Source organism: Moschus berezovskii, chromosome 9, assembly GCF_049115385.1.
Source record: "Moschus berezovskii isolate FMDL1 chromosome 9, NW_MosBer_1.0, whole genome shotgun sequence".
NCBI lineage: Eukaryota > Metazoa > Chordata > Mammalia > Artiodactyla > Moschidae > Moschus > Moschus berezovskii.
In genome coordinates this window covers 103490051-103505900 of record NC_142468.1, presented here as the reverse complement: position 1 = coordinate 103505900, position 15850 = coordinate 103490051, and the positions used below count along the sequence as shown (strand labels likewise).

Sequence of the window (15850 nt, the reverse complement as noted above, 5' to 3'; positions counted from 1 at the left end):
TAATTACTGGATGTTTTAGTTCAGTCTAAGTAGATGTGAATTGGCTACTGATCGTCTCATTTGACCCCGAAAGATGGGATATATTATTTCTCCTTTTAAGATTAAAAGAAGATTTTAAAACACTAAGTGACTTGCCCAAGGTTATACAGTTACCAAACTATAGAAATAGTCACTTATGTTAAATAGAACATCTTCAAATAATATTCATGATATTATATAAAATCTTGGAGTATTAAAGGAAAATAAAAATTTCTATGATCTAATTTAACTATTCCATTTAATTTATAAGATACTGTATGGGTGAAGATTTGTGCAATCGAATAAAATTTTACATAATCCTCAATTCTACTGTCAATTAAATATTTCTTATTCTTCTGCCTGATCCACATTTTTTAAAATTCGTAGTAATGGTAACAATATATTGTATTAAAATATAGAAAACATTACATTACCAGAAACCACATTGTCATATTTGAACTTTCATCTTGGCAAGGGTGGTATTAAGGAGATTAATTTTAGAGCACAAAGTCATTCCGTATCTATCAGAATGAGTTAAAAACAGACAAAACATGTGAGAGAATGTGTGATTGAGTGACTAATGTGTGATTGAGACTGAGTAAATTTCAGAGGATAGTATTCAGGAGAAAAGGCCTAGCACTGAAGACCAAGTGAAGAATTTTCAGTCTGTAGAAAATCCACTCTAAGTGAAAATTTAGGAAGCACCTACCATACTCCCTCTACCATGGAATGAGAAAAACAATCTATTATCTCAGAACTAATGGAAAGACAGGCATGGAACACGATGAAATAGAATACATATAGAGAAGAAAGTGAAAAGGATTTAACACTGAAAGAATTTGGGCAAAAAGAGGGAAAAGAAAGAGAATGACAAGAAAGGAAGCAAGGAGGACGGGAAAGCAAGAGCTCTAACAAGGAAGAGAAACTGCAAGAAAAAATAAAAGAATAAAATTGAAACTAAAAGAAGCTAAAGAAAATATAAATATAAAAAGAATAATTGAGAAAATGAATGTATTAAGGTAGAATTAACAGGAAGAGAATGGGAAATTATAGAAAAACAAGAACAGGAAATAAATGGGGAAAGATTAAAGAGCGAGATGCCAGGGTGGTAATCAGGTCCCCAGAGGGGAGCTGATCTGACGGCAGCTGGAGGCTAGGCATGCTCAGCATTGCTTGTGGATGGAAGCTGCGGGTCCGCACTCTGAGAAAGAGGGAAAAGAGATAGACATCTCTCCCCGTGCATCTTCAGTGCCAGATGTGTTTTTGTACCAGTTGAAATAACAAGGACTATTAGAGATGATGAGAGCATTCAGAGCTCTATCTTAGCCTACGCTGACAGTACTTCTTTGCTTTATAGGATTAGGACAAAAGCTTGTCCCTCTAAGAGCCACTGTTTGGGGCTTTTTTTTTTTCCCAGAATGCTTTTTTTTTTAAATTTAATTTCCTGTTTTAATTGTTAGAAAATTATACAAAGAAATACAGTAGCAATTTATTATATATATATATATATGTTTATAGCATATTAAAGAATATGAAAACAAGAGCATAAAGCATGGAGGGAGAAATTACAAATGATACTCGAAGCCATTATTTTCTATGTACAGTATGATGGTATTATTTGAATTTGAACCATGGTACCTTAAAGATGTATATTTTTAAATTTTATTTGCCTATTTGTTTTTAATTGAAACATATATGTACAATATTATATTAGTTTCAGGTATTCTACATAGTGATTTGACATTTGCATACATTATGAAATGATCACCACAGTAAGTCTAGCAGAATGCTTTTTTTTTAGTCATCCAAGGCACACCTGTCCTTTATCTCTGTGATGAGCACAACTTGAGAATCACTGGAATAGAAGGTATGTACGTGAGAATGGGAGAAGAGTAGTGAACTTAAAATATTAAGTGGTATAGAGTTTCATTTGTTAATAACAAATAGGAAGTAGAGGTGGATGATGGAAAATAAAAGGTGGAGTGGAAGAGCTTGTAACTCATAGTGATCCCTCTGTCCTGGAACTATTAACCCAAAGAAATAACCTTGAGCACCTGAAATGCACAAAACTTAAGAGCAGATAGAGGGAGCTGTAGACTTACTTTCCTAAGAACATGTTTCTACAGGCAGAATGAAGAATGAATGTGGAGACAAATCAGCGTTTAAGTGGATAAAAGAAAGAAAGACGCTCCTAAACTAATCTGAAGGTCACCAAAGGTACTTTTTTCCTATTTAAATTTTCTTAGACTCACAATGTGTGAATACGTATTTTTATGCACAAATATGTGCCCATGAGTTATGGTTTGGTTGGTTTAGTCCCAAAGTCGTGTCCAACTCTTGCAACCCCACAGACTGTAGCCTGCCAGGCTCCTCTGTCCATAGGATTCTCCAGGCAAGAATATGGGAGTGGGTTGACATTTCCTTCTCCAGGGGATCTTCCCGACCCAGGAATCGAACTCAGGTCTGCATTGCGGGCAGATTCTTTACTGCTTAAGCTATGAGGGAAGTCCACCCCTGAGTTATAAACACCTTTTTTGTCACACTTGGCTGCTCCTTACAAATGTTACTAATCACACAGAACACATGTTCTGATGTTTCTTAATAAGTGTGCCTAAAATACTGGTGGATTGTCTGAATTTCCCATGAGTTCCCTATACAGACTTGTTAAAGCTGATCTTCCTTTACTCTTTCCTTTTCTTTTTTCCTCTTTCTAGGGATACTAGTAATAATTATGTCAAATTTCAATTAGAAATTTTTTCCTCTCTACTCTTCTCTGCCACACTAAATAGTAGTTAAAGAAATCTGGAGAAGGAAGTGACAACCCACTCCAGTATTCTTGCTGGGAAAATCCCATGGACAGAGAAGCCTGGCAGGCTACAGTCCACGGTGTCACAAAGAGTCAGACACAACTAGAGCGACTGAGCACAGTACAAATAATACTTATTGAGATACAAAAAGCATATCATAAATTTACCATTTAGACCGTATTATTCAGTGCTAAGTGTATTTAATGAGCTATGCAAGCATCAACATGATATAATTTTAGAACATTCTGTCACTCCCCATGAAATCTCATACTCATTAACAGTCACTCTAATCCCATTCCTATTCCTTGGCAAACTCTCTTCTACTTTCTATATCTACAGATTTGCCTTGTCTGGACATTTTGCATAAATTGAATTAAACAATATGTGGTCCTTTGTGACTGGCTCCTCTTATATAGCATAATGGTTTTGAGTTATATGCATGTTGTAACATACATCAGTACTCCATTCCTTTTCATTGCTAAATTGCATTCCACTGTATGCATAGCATTTTTGAAAATCAACATTGTGTGCAATTAAAAATCAAGGGAAATATTGCTACATGTCACATTATAATATTTTGTTATAGTCAACAACCTTTCTTCTTTTACATCATTCTTCTCAACAAATATGCACAAATATCACATATGTGAATATTTACTTACAGAATGTTTCTACAACTATAGCAATGTAAAACTTAGAAATCAATCACAAATACTTTTAAAAATTCAAAGCATGATTTATAATAATATATGGAGAAGTTCCACTGTTTTTATGCACCCTAATGGATTATCTTGTTTATCCACTGAGATGAGCATATTCCATTTTGGAGACCACTATATAGACTAAACCTTCATTCTGGATGTCATGAACAGAATTCTTTAGATCAGATTATAGCCCACAAGGACGAAGCATTTACATAAGCAAATAGCAATTATTTAAGCACCTAAATAAAATCATACAAGTTGATAGTAGTAACTTTATTGCCTGGAAAGTCCCATGGACAGAGGAGCCTGGTGGGCTGCAGTCCATGGGGTTGCAAAGAATCAGACACAACTGAGCACACACACACAATCTGTTTAAACTGAGGAACACATACCTTTTCTCCCCTATGACTTACTAATTAGAATAAAAAAGAAAAGTGTCATTGTAAATTTAAGAATCTTAACTGAAATTGCTCTATTTTTCTCATCTGTTAAATGATATATTAGACTACATGTTCTATATGGTCATTTCCAGATCTAGCTTTGATTTTATTAGTTGAGATAGTCAAGATATTTTATATATTCTAATAAGGTTTACATTACAAGAAAATATTTGTGGGAATAGCATTTGGCTATCATCCTGAGATCTGAGGGAAAAGTAGACTGTGGATATATATGGTGAGCAAGTAAGACCAGACTAGTATTCATTAGAATTTAAGAACAGGGTGTGGAACACATGCAGGATTGGGGACCAGTCAGAGGTGTAAGTCGGGGAATGTGTGCTTAGTTGCTCAGTCATGTCTGACTCTTTGTGACCCCATGGGTTGAAGCTCCTCTGTCCATGGAATTACCCAGGCAAGAATGCTGGAGTGGGTTGCCATTACCTCCTCCAGGGGATCTTTCTGATCCAGGGATCAAACTTGCATCTCCTGTATTTCCTGCATTGGCAGGTGAATTCTTTAGCACTCAGTCACCTGGGATGCCCCAATTAGGGGAATACCTCTGAGTTAGGTGTAACGTAGTGGACTTGCTGAGATCCAGGTGACTAAATGGAGTAAGGTTGCACAAGGGCACCAAAGCAAAACACTGTGATGGAACTAATAAGGCACAAATTCTGAAAACAAGGTACACAGCTGCAAATCAGGAACTGGGGATTCTGCAGGAACTGGAGGAAAGAAGCATCTGCAAAATATCTTTGCTCTGTGGAGATGAAGAAGGGGACCAAAACTCAGCACCTAACCTAAGCATTAGAGACAGTGCACCACTGACAGCAACAAGAGCAACAGCAGCCTGACAACCTTAATAGTGACCAGTGTCGCTTTGATCAGGAGTTTTCTAGCATGCTTCAAGCAAAATAGCTTAGGAACACAATTATACAGAAACACACGCTTAAATAGGAATGCAAGTGTGGCCATAAGATCAGTGTCTTGGAGAATCAGGAAAATGAAAGGTAGAAAATTTAACTGAAAACACAGGAGACCTATGATGCAAAAACTGCATTCAGCTGGCAAGGTGCTGGATGTGGAAAATATCATTTTTATTTGGAGCATAGCTAGGGGATAGATGGAAAGGTGGGTATAACAGATGGTATTCTGCTCTTGGTTATTCCGCAGACTGAGCACTGATGGAGGGGGAGAACAGCACTGCAGTGACAGCGTTCATCCTACCTGGTCTGACCCAGTCTCAAGATGTTCAACTCCTGGTTTTCACACTAGTCTTAATTTTCTACCTCATCATCCTCCCTGGAAATGTCCTCATCATCCTCACCATCAGGTCAGACCCCGGCCTCACGGCCCCCCTCTACTTCTTCCTTGGCAACCTGGCCTTCCTGGATGCATCCTACTCCTTCATCGTGGCTCCCAGGATGCTGGTGGACTTCCTCTCTGAGAAGAAGGTGATCTCCTATAGAGGCTGCATCACTCAGCTCTTCTTCTTGCACTTTCTTGGGGCAGGGGAGATGTTCCTTCTTGTTGTGATGGCTTTTGACCGCTACGTTGCCATCTGTCGTCCTTTACACTATTCAACTGTCATGAACCCTAGGGCCTGCTATGTCTTGCTGTTGGCTCTGTGGCTTGGGGGATTTACTCATTCCATTGTTCAAGTGGCTCTTATTATCCACTTGCCCTTCTGTGGTCCAAACCGACTGGACAACTTCTTCTGTGACGTGCCACAGGTCATCAAGCTGGCCTGCACTGACACCATTGTGGTGGAGCTCCTGATGGTCTCCAACAGTGGCCTGCTCACCCTGCTGTGCTTTCTGGGGCTTCTGGCCTCCTATGCAGTCATCCTCTGCCATGTAAAGGGGCACTCCTCTGAAGGGAAGAGCAAGGCTCTTTCCACGTGCACCGCACACATTATCATCGTGTTTCTCATGTTTGGACCTGCCATCTTCATCTACACCCGCCCCTTCAGAGCCTTCCCAGCTGACAAAGTGGTTTCTCTCTTTCACACTGTAATCTTTCCTTTGATGAACCCTGTGATTTATACCCTTCGCAATCAGGAAGTAAAAGCTTCATGGGGAAGTTGCTGAGTCATCACATGGTTTGCTGAATGCAATGGAAAGACTGGAAAACCAAGGAAGGGAGTAAGTTCATTTGGAATTAAACAAGTTATTTACTCATTAACACACCGAATCAATCAAGCATTTAGCAAATAATGTATTTATTAAACACTTTCCGGTTACAGGCATTATTCTAAGTATATGAATGGGACAGATAAGATTCCAGATCTGCTGTATTTGAGTGGATAAAGACAGGTTATACTATTAAACTGAAAAAAAGACACAATGTCTGAAAGAGATAATGCTCTAAAGTTAACTAAAAATAATGGCATGTTAGAGTTTGACTGAGAGATGGTAGTTACTTTATTTTTGGTTGTTAAGCAAGATATTGAGTGGTATTTAGCTGATATCCAGATGATTTGAAACAAACAACCATGCAATAACCATGGGAACTGAATATTCTAGGCAGAGAGGATGACTAATACAAGGACACAAAGATCTTATAAGCTTGATCCATTTGAAAATCATAAAGAAAAATAGACTGGCTGTAGCATAGTTAGTGTGAAAGTGGTAGAAATTGAAGCTAGAGAGATTGGTATATATATTTTAGGTGATAAAAAGATGTTCAATATATTCAAATTTCAAAGAGAGGCCAAAAAAGGTATTAAGTAAAAGAGTGACTAATGTTTCATATTTGATTTAAAGCAGGATTTTCGAGATTCTAAATAAAGGGTTTTGCATAGTAAAATATCATTAAGTACAAAGTATCATACTGTTACATAATTTTAATGGACACTTAAAGATGTAGTTGTTTGTTTCTAATTTGGTGGATTGAGGTAAAGAAAGCTGTTATATCCTACGGAAAATGGTCATGAAAGAGTTTAACTTCACATTTCAAAGTTTTGGAGAGTTTTGTGGTTATTCATAATGGTAATTTTTTAAATCTTAGAAAGGAATTTGAGTTCAGTCAAAAATCTTTTCACTTAATACAATAATGATAGGTATTTTGTATACAGTATATTTGGTATATTATTATTTGGTTACAGATAACTAAACTTTTCTGGTTATTTTGTAAAGAAGGTAATATAAGGCATTAAATGCTTACAAAATCATGGAAAGTGCTGTAAAGGTATATTTGGTATGGTACTCAGTGATAATCCAAAAACATTGCCAACAAATTGGTATATAAAACAAGTTACTGTCCTCATAGCAATTATAAAGCTGGGGGATATAGAAGCAGATTGTCAATTATGTTGATACATGTAAAAAAGTACATACTGAAAATTGACTGTACAAAAAATAGTAGATATCTCATGAGACTTATATATATGACATATGTATATACATGTATAAATTCATGACAATAGTGCAAAATGAAAGATCACTTATATTTAATGATATTATTGATATGACTACATTAAAATTTGTTTTCTTGCCAGATGTTTTGTATTACTCTATTTTTTCTGCTTTCTTTTGGTTTAATTGAAAAAGGAGAAGAAATGAGGGCTTCCCTGGCAGCTCAGATAGTAAAGAATCTGCCTGCAATGTAGGAGAATGCGTTCGATCCCTGGGTGGGGAAGATCCTCTACAGAAAGGAATGGTAACCCACTCCAGTATTCTTGCCTGGAGAATGCCATGGACCGAGAAGGCTGGGGCCTAGAAGACTACTGTCCCTGGAGTTGCAAAGAGTCAGACTGAGTGACTAACACACACACACAAGGAAATGAATTCTCTCCTATAGCTTACAGAAAGAAATGCAAATCTGCCAACACTATGAATTTAGCCCAATGAGAGTGCATCAGACTTCTGACCTAAAAATTGTAAGATAATAAATTATGGCATTTTAAATCACTAAGTTTGTGGTAAATTTTTATAGCAGCAGAGGTAAATCAGCACATCACAATTTAATTAAACAATAACATATTAGCATACTTTTCTTTTTCTGTCTTTTTACTTTTAATCTAAGTATTAGATTATTTTAATGATGGCTTTAACAATGGCTTCTTGTCTGCAACATATATTTTACCAATATGACAATCTCTGTGTTTAATTGGGTTATTAAGCCATTTATATAAATCATGATTACAAGTACAGCTTGGTTAAAACTGACAAAACTCTCTATTTTATATTTGTTTCACCCATTTTTTCTGATTTTGTCCTTTTTCTTTCGGGGGATATATTTAAGTATTTTCCATTATTAATTTATATATATTCATATTAATAATGTTGACATAGTTATATTTTTCCTGTGGTTTTTAGTGGTTATTTAGGGTTATAAATATACACTGTACATCTTCAGTTCAGTTAAGTTCAGTTAATTCACTCAGTCATGTCTGACTCTTTGCGACCCCATGGACCTCAGCACGCGAGTCATATCTGTCCATCGCCAAATCCCGGAGTCACAGAAACCCATGTCCATTGAGTCAGTGATGCCATCCAACCATCTCATCCTCTGTCGCCCCCTTCTCCACCTGCCCTCAATCTTTCCCAGCATCAGGGTCTTTTCAAATGAGTCAGCTCTTCAAATCAGGTGGCCAAAGAATTGGAGTTTCAGCTTCAACATCAGTCCTAGCAATAAACACCCAGGACTAATCTCCTTTAGAATGGACTGGTTGGATCTCCTTGCAGTCCAAGGGACTCTCAAGAGTCTTCTCCATAATCACAGTTCAAAAGCATCAATTCTTCGGTGCTCAGCTTTCTTTATAGTCCAACTGTCACATCCATACATGACCACTGGAAATACCATAGCATTGACTAGATGGACCTTTGTTGGCAAAGTAATGTCTCTGCTTTTTAATATCCTTTCTAGGTTGGTTATAACTTTCCTCCCAAGGAGTAAGCATCTTTTAATTTCATGGCTGCAATCACCATCTACAGGGATTTTGGAGCTCAGAAAAATAAAGTAAGCCACTATTTCCCCATATATTTGCCATGAAGTGATTGGACTGGATGCCATGATCTTAGTTTTCTTAATGTTGAGCTTTAAAGCAGCCGTTTCACTCTCTTCTTTCACTTCATCAAGAGACTCTTTAGTTCCTCTTCCGTTTCAGACATAAGGGTGGTGTCATCTGCATTTCTGAGGATATTGATATTTCTCCCAGCAATCTTGATTCTAGCTTGTGCTTCCTCCAGCCCAGCATTCCTCATGATGTACTCTGCATATAATTTAAATAAGCAGGGTGACAATATACAGCCTTAATGTACTCCTTTTCCTATTTGAAACCAGTCTGGTCTTCCACGTCCAGTTCTAACCGTTTCTTCCTGACCTGCATATAGGTTTCTCAAGAGGCAGGTCAGGTGGTCTGGGATTCCCATCTCTTTCAGAATTTTCCACAGTTTATTGTGATCCACACAGTCAAAGGCTTTGGCATAGTCAATAAAGCAGAAATAAATGTTTTTCTGGAACTCTCTTGCTTTTTCCATGATACAGCGGATGTTGGCAATTTGATCTCTGGTGCCTCTGCCTTTTCTAAAACCTGCTTGAACATCTGGGAGTTCACGGTTCACATATTGCTGAAGCCTGGCTTAGGGAATTTTGAGCATGACTTTACTAGTGTGTGAGATGAGTGCAATTGTGTGGTAGTTTGAGCATTCTTTGGCATTGCCTTTCTTTGGGATTGGAATGAAAACTGACCTTTCCCAGTCCTGTGGCCACTGCGGAGTTTTCCAAATTTGCTGGCATATTCAGTGCAGCACTTTCACAGCATCATCTTCCAGGATTTGAAATAGCTCAACTGGAATTCCATCACCTCCACTAGCTTTGTTCATAGTGATGCTTCCTAAGGCCCACTTGACTTCACATTCCAGGATGTCAGGCTCTAGGTGAGTGATCACACCATCGTGATTATCTGGGTCATGAAGATCTTTTTGTACAGTTATTCTGTTTATTCTTGCCACCTCTTCTTATCATCTGATTCTGTTAGGTCCATACCATTTCTGTCATTTATCAAGCCCATCTTTGCATGAAATGTTCCCTTGGTATCTCTGATATTCTTGAAGAGATCTCTAGTCTTTCCCATTCTATTGTTTTCCTCTATTTCTTTGCATTGATCGCTGAGGAAGGCTTTCTTATCTCTCCTTACTATTCTTAGGAACTCTGCATTCACATGCTTATATCTTTCCTTTTCTCCTTTGGTTTTCGCTTCCCTTATTTTCAGAGCTATTTGTAATGCCTCCTCAGACAGGCATTTTGCTTTTTTGCATTTCTTTTCCATGGGGATGGTCTTGATTCCTGTCTCCTGTACAATGTCATGAACCTCTGTCCATAGTTCATGAGGCACGCTGTCAGATCTAGTCCCTTAAATCTATTTCTCACTTCCACTGTATAATCCTAAGGGATTTGATTTAGGTCATACCTGAATGGTCTAGTGGTTTTCCCTACTTTCTTCAATTTCAGTCTGAATTTGGCAATAAAGAGTTCATGATCTGAGCAACAGTCAGCTCCTGGTCTTGTTTTTGCTGACTTTATAGAGCTTCTTCATCTTTGGCTGCAAAGAATATAATCAATCTGATTTTGGTTTTGGCCATCTGGTGATTTCCATGTGTAGAGTCTTTTCTTGTGTTGTTGGAAGAGGGTGTTTGCTATGACTAGTGAATTCTCTTGGCAAAACTTTGTCCTGCTTTATTCTGTTCTCCAAGGCCAAATCTGTCTGTTACTCCAGGTGTTTCTTGACTTCCTACTTTTGCATTCCAGTCCCCTATAATGAACGGACATCTTTTTTGAGTGTTAATTCTAGAAGGTTCTGTAGGTCTTCGTAGAACAGTTGAACTTCAGCTTCTTCAGCATTACTGGTCGGGGCACAGACTTGGATTATATAGGGTTAGCAAGAGGCAATGGAGAAGGCAATGGCACCCCACTCCAGTACTCTTGCCTGGAAAATCCCATGGATGGAGGAGCCTGGTAGACTGCAGTCCATGGGATTGCGAAGAGTCGGATACGACTGAGCAACTTCACTTTCCCTTTTCACTTTCCTGCATTGGAGAAGGAAATGGTGACCCACTCCAGTGTTCTTGCCTGCAGAATCCCAGGGACGGCGGAGCCTGGTGGGCTGCTGACTATCAGGTCGCACAGATCTGGACACGACTGAAGCGACTTAGCAGCAGCAGCAGCAAGAGGCAAAGAGCATAACTTGTTGGTGAGTCAGCCCTTATAGGGAATTTCCACCAAGTAGCCACATGATAATATTGTTTTGTTTTATGCTATTTGCCAGTTCTAATTACAAGAGAGGCTGTACAATGTCTCTAAATGAATTCAGGTATCCATTACAAATGACGAACAGGAGAAGGCCACACAGCAGATAATAGCAGTCTCTGCTACCTGGTCTATGATCATGTCTAAACTAGATACTGGTGAGGAAAATAGTGGAGTTGGGATTGACCTTGGTTAGTGAGATGCAGATTTTTATAAAGAGTTTGAGGCTTCGTGGAAGTACATAGGCAACTAATCCCAAGAAAATGAGGTGGCATTATCAAGAAAAAAGAAAGTCATGGTTGGGAAGCTAACAGGTTTTGCCCATAGCAGTTATTGTCACTGTTACTCAGTATTGCTAGAAAATTTTAGTTAACAAGATAAGTAATATAAAAAATATTGTTTGGAAATCATTTTATCATTAACCTAATACAAGGAAGAGAAAGTAGTAGAAAAACTATTAGAAATGAGATGTCAGCAATGATACCATTTACCACCTATATGTGTAAAACAAAAACAGTAACAGTGAGATCAATCATGTTAGGGGAAAACATAATTTAAGTGTAGCACCCAAGTACAAAGTGTGCAAGATTAGATTTAACAAAAATGTGTTACCAAAAATGTGTTGAAATAACAAACATGACAAAATTTTGCTGTGTCATGATAGTAAATATTTAAAGGGATGTAAGAATTTCCTATTATACTCAATTTTGTAATTCTATTAATTTTTTCTGCATTTTATAAGTTTAATATTGTGATATCAAAATGACTAGTAGAACTTGTTTTAATTTTAGAAAAAAATCAATTTAGAATAAAAAGATATAAAAATATACAAGAACCCTTTGAATGAATAAAGCAATGAGATAGGACCTGCTCTTTCTAACACTAAGATATACCAACAAACATAATGAGTAAAAATAAAGTGCATAGGACCTCCTCAAAAGTTAACAGCCAAGACAAGGAATAAAATGAGCAGACCCAAAAAAGAACCTGATGCATCTACAAATTTGCTAGGTTATATATATATATACAAGAAAAAAAATTGTTAGTGGAGTAACTATTTCATTGGAATGATGGAAAATTTCCTTATATCATTTCTCAATAAATTTCAACAGATTTGAGTTTAAATGTGACATTTTCAACCTTAATAAAATTTATAGTTAAAGTCACCTGGAATATATATTTGCCTAAATATAACATTTCTTAATGCTTATTTTAGAAATTAAACTACAACAACAAAACAAAAGAAACTATACAAAATCCCGCAATTCACAACTAGTGACAGCTTCCAAAACCCCCTTGATTATCTATTGTACCCTTTAAAGAATTGTCAATTTGAGAAGTGAAAAATGGTATCTCAATTTCCATAATGGCAAAAGTCTCTTTTAACAATCCCAGTTACTTTTTACTGCCAGTCTCTGAGGACTCTGAAACAAGCCAGTGAGTTTTCTCCTTTATACCTCCTATTAAGGGATACGTTTATATATTGAGCAGTTTGAAGTCCAGAGCAGAAAATAAAATCACTGGATAATAACTGAGCATTCAGGATTTCATAGTGATGTTACTTCTAAAGTACAAGTGCAACTGGTAGGTTACATCATCCTGATGTGTTTCTCTACCTGTATATCACATCTGTCACGCTAGTTCATTTATGATATAAATGTGTCTGTAAGTGATAAAATTCAAATGCCAAAATAATAACTGAGGTGAGGGTTGAAGAGTGAAATTGCACTGGAAAAAAAACCTTATTTTTATATAAGTGGAAAAACATAAAAATCACTGTAATCATGTTTGCTGGGAATTAAGGCAGCAATCCAGGTCGAAGAAATTATTCTTAGAGAATAATATTCTTAGAAGTATTCTTAGGTAATTATTCTTAGAGAATAATTATTCTTAGAGAGAATTATTCTTAGAGAATAATTATTCTTTTTTATGTTTTCAAGATATTTTAATTGGAGACCCTGATCAGATTAAATGACTTTATTCTTTGAGCTACTACATAATATAGAGGAATTTGAATATTTGTTTCTAGGGATGCAGTTACTATAAAGGGAGTTAGATAACAAAACTGCAAGGATAAAATGCCTGATTCATGGCTTGGACAATAATAGAGTTTCAACACATACAAAATATTGATGCTTTCATTACACTTGTTCAGAATTACGGAGAGGAATATATGACAAACTATCCAGTGACAGCAGTCTGAAAATGGCCATGTATTTAAACAAACATTAGTTTTTCTAGTAGTCATGTATGGATGTGCGAGTTCCGAAGAATTGATGATTTTGAACTGTGATGTTGGAGAAGACTCTTGAGAGTCCCTTGAACTGCAAGGAGATCCAACCAGTCCATTCTAAAGGAGATAAGTCCTGCGTGTTCACTGGTAGAACTGATGTTGAAGCTGAAACTCCAATACTTTGGCCACCTGATGTGAAGAGCTGACTCATTTGAAAAGACCCTGATGCTGGGAAAAATTGAGGGCAGGTGGATAAGGGGACAACAGAGGATGAGATGGTTGGATGGCATCACCGACTCAATGGACATGGGTTTCTGTGACTCAGGGAGTTGGTGATGGACAGGGAGGCCTGGCGTGCTGAGGTTCATGGGATCGCAAAGAGTCGGACACAACTGAATGACTGAACTGAACTGAGTTTGTAAAAATAAAAAAAAAGAGAGAAGAACCACCCTGTCTAGGATGTGATGTTTGCCAGGTCAATGAGCACCTTCAAATCTACTTATGTGCATACTTCAGAAAAACACAGAAGATCCAGTGGCTGCAGCTTAGATAAAATCATTGTCTTGCATTAAGAGTGCGAAGCACAAAGAAGGAATGATGATTCACATATCAAAGATTTCCATTTTCTATCTGACTACCTTCTCCAGTGTTCTTGCCTGGAGAATCCCAGGGTCAGGAGAGCCTGATGGGCTTCCGTCTATGGGGTCACACAGAGTCCGACATGACTGAAGTGACTTAGCAGCAGCAGCAGCAACCATGTGAAAGAATGAAGTTTCTATGCAACCCTGATAATGGTGTCAAACATAATGGTTAGAGTACGGCCACTTATCAAATGTGTGTCTTACTGATATTAATCTTACATACCTAAGTGCATAAAACGTTCCTTATGATCAACCGGATATCAGTTCAGTTCAGTGGCTCAGTCGTGTCCGACCGGATATACTGTGTCTCTAAAAACTACACTGTGTGATTAACAGGTTAAAGGTACACAAATAATCAAATATGTCCTATTTTATTCTCTCATTTTGGCATTAGGTCTGACTCTAGGCTCTGAAAAAGGCAATAAAAGCACTAGGGATGATCACTGAGCCTGTAATTAAACTTGAACAATAGAGCTAAAGTCAGATCTACAGGGGAGGCAATGAAATAAGTGAATTTATGTAAATGAAATATTGACTTTTCCTTTTATTCATATTTTAAAAAGATAATTTCGCTTAACAGAGTCCACCTCAATCAGCACCACAATATCTATGACTTCTATCTATCCTTGACAAAGTTAAAGGTTAAAGGAAAGTTAAGGAAAATCAACGAGAGGAAATAGGTCCAAAGGTGAGAAGTAACTATCCAAAGATGCTACTCTGTTCAAACAGTTCATCATACTTTTAGTTTGTTTGTTTAGATGCACAATGGTAAACAATTCAGTCACCCTGCTTCTTACATCTCTTTGAGTGAAAAGTTGAACAGGACTACCTTGGTTACATCACTAGCTCATGGTCTTAGTAACAGTATTTTTGGTATTTCTACATACTCATTGTATTTATGAAAATATGTGAGTTAAAAAGCAAATATCAGATAAAATCGGTCACAGATTTTGCAACACTTGCCTGCCAATGCAGGAGATGCAACTGATATCCCTGGGTCAGAAAGATCCTCTGGAGGAAGGCAAAGCAACCCACAGTATTCTTGCCTGGCAGGCTACCGTCCACAAGGTCGCACAGAGTTGAACACAACTGAAGTGACAGTATGCAGCATGCAGGGTAAGAATGCACAGATGGAATAAACTTATTTACATAGCCACATAAAGGGAAGATTTAGGAAAATAGGTGAAATGAGTATCTGCACTTTTGAGAGTTAATCTGGTGTTTCAGGTGTAAAGGAATAGGGTTTGATCTCAGTAAACCACGGAGCTGTCTCAATACTTAACTGTCTATCAACAATACATGTCTTTAATCAATCTACTTCAGGAAGCATAATGCACATAGTGTGATTTTGGCAATAATTTTTTATTTATTTTATAGAGTTATTTACTATCCTCATAATGTTTATGGGATGAGTAGACCAGTAGTGATGAATTCTCCTTCATTTCTGATTTTTCTAAATTGCATCTTCTCTTTTCTTCTTAGCCTATTTAGAGTATCATTGCTTTAATTCATTTTTTTTAACAACCAAATCTTGGTTTCACTGGTTTCTTTTGCTATCTTTCTCTGAATTCTACATTTAATTTTTGCTATAATTTTTGTTATTTATTTTCTTCATGCTGCTTTAGGCTTGAATTGGTCTTCATAATATCTTTTTTAGTAAAGTAAACTTATTACTGCATACTGAGGATATCATAATGTACTTCTTGAGATTCACAAAAGATAAAAATCTACCTCCAGTAGATTTGAAAACTCTCCTTTG

The 15850-nt window shown here is 37.1% G+C and overlaps 1 protein-coding gene across 1 annotated transcript; it reads left to right on the top strand.

The window, feature by feature from the left end:
* The first annotated feature begins 4852 nt into the window (after positions 1–4852).
* On the top strand, positions 4853–6076 carry LOC129535947 (olfactory receptor 4N5). The gene is given in 2 exon segments (XM_055394717.2): positions 4853–6036; positions 6039–6076. Coding segments are annotated over 2 exon segments (924 nt in total). The 5' UTR covers positions 4853–5150.
* Positions 6077–15850: the final 9774 nt, after the last annotated feature.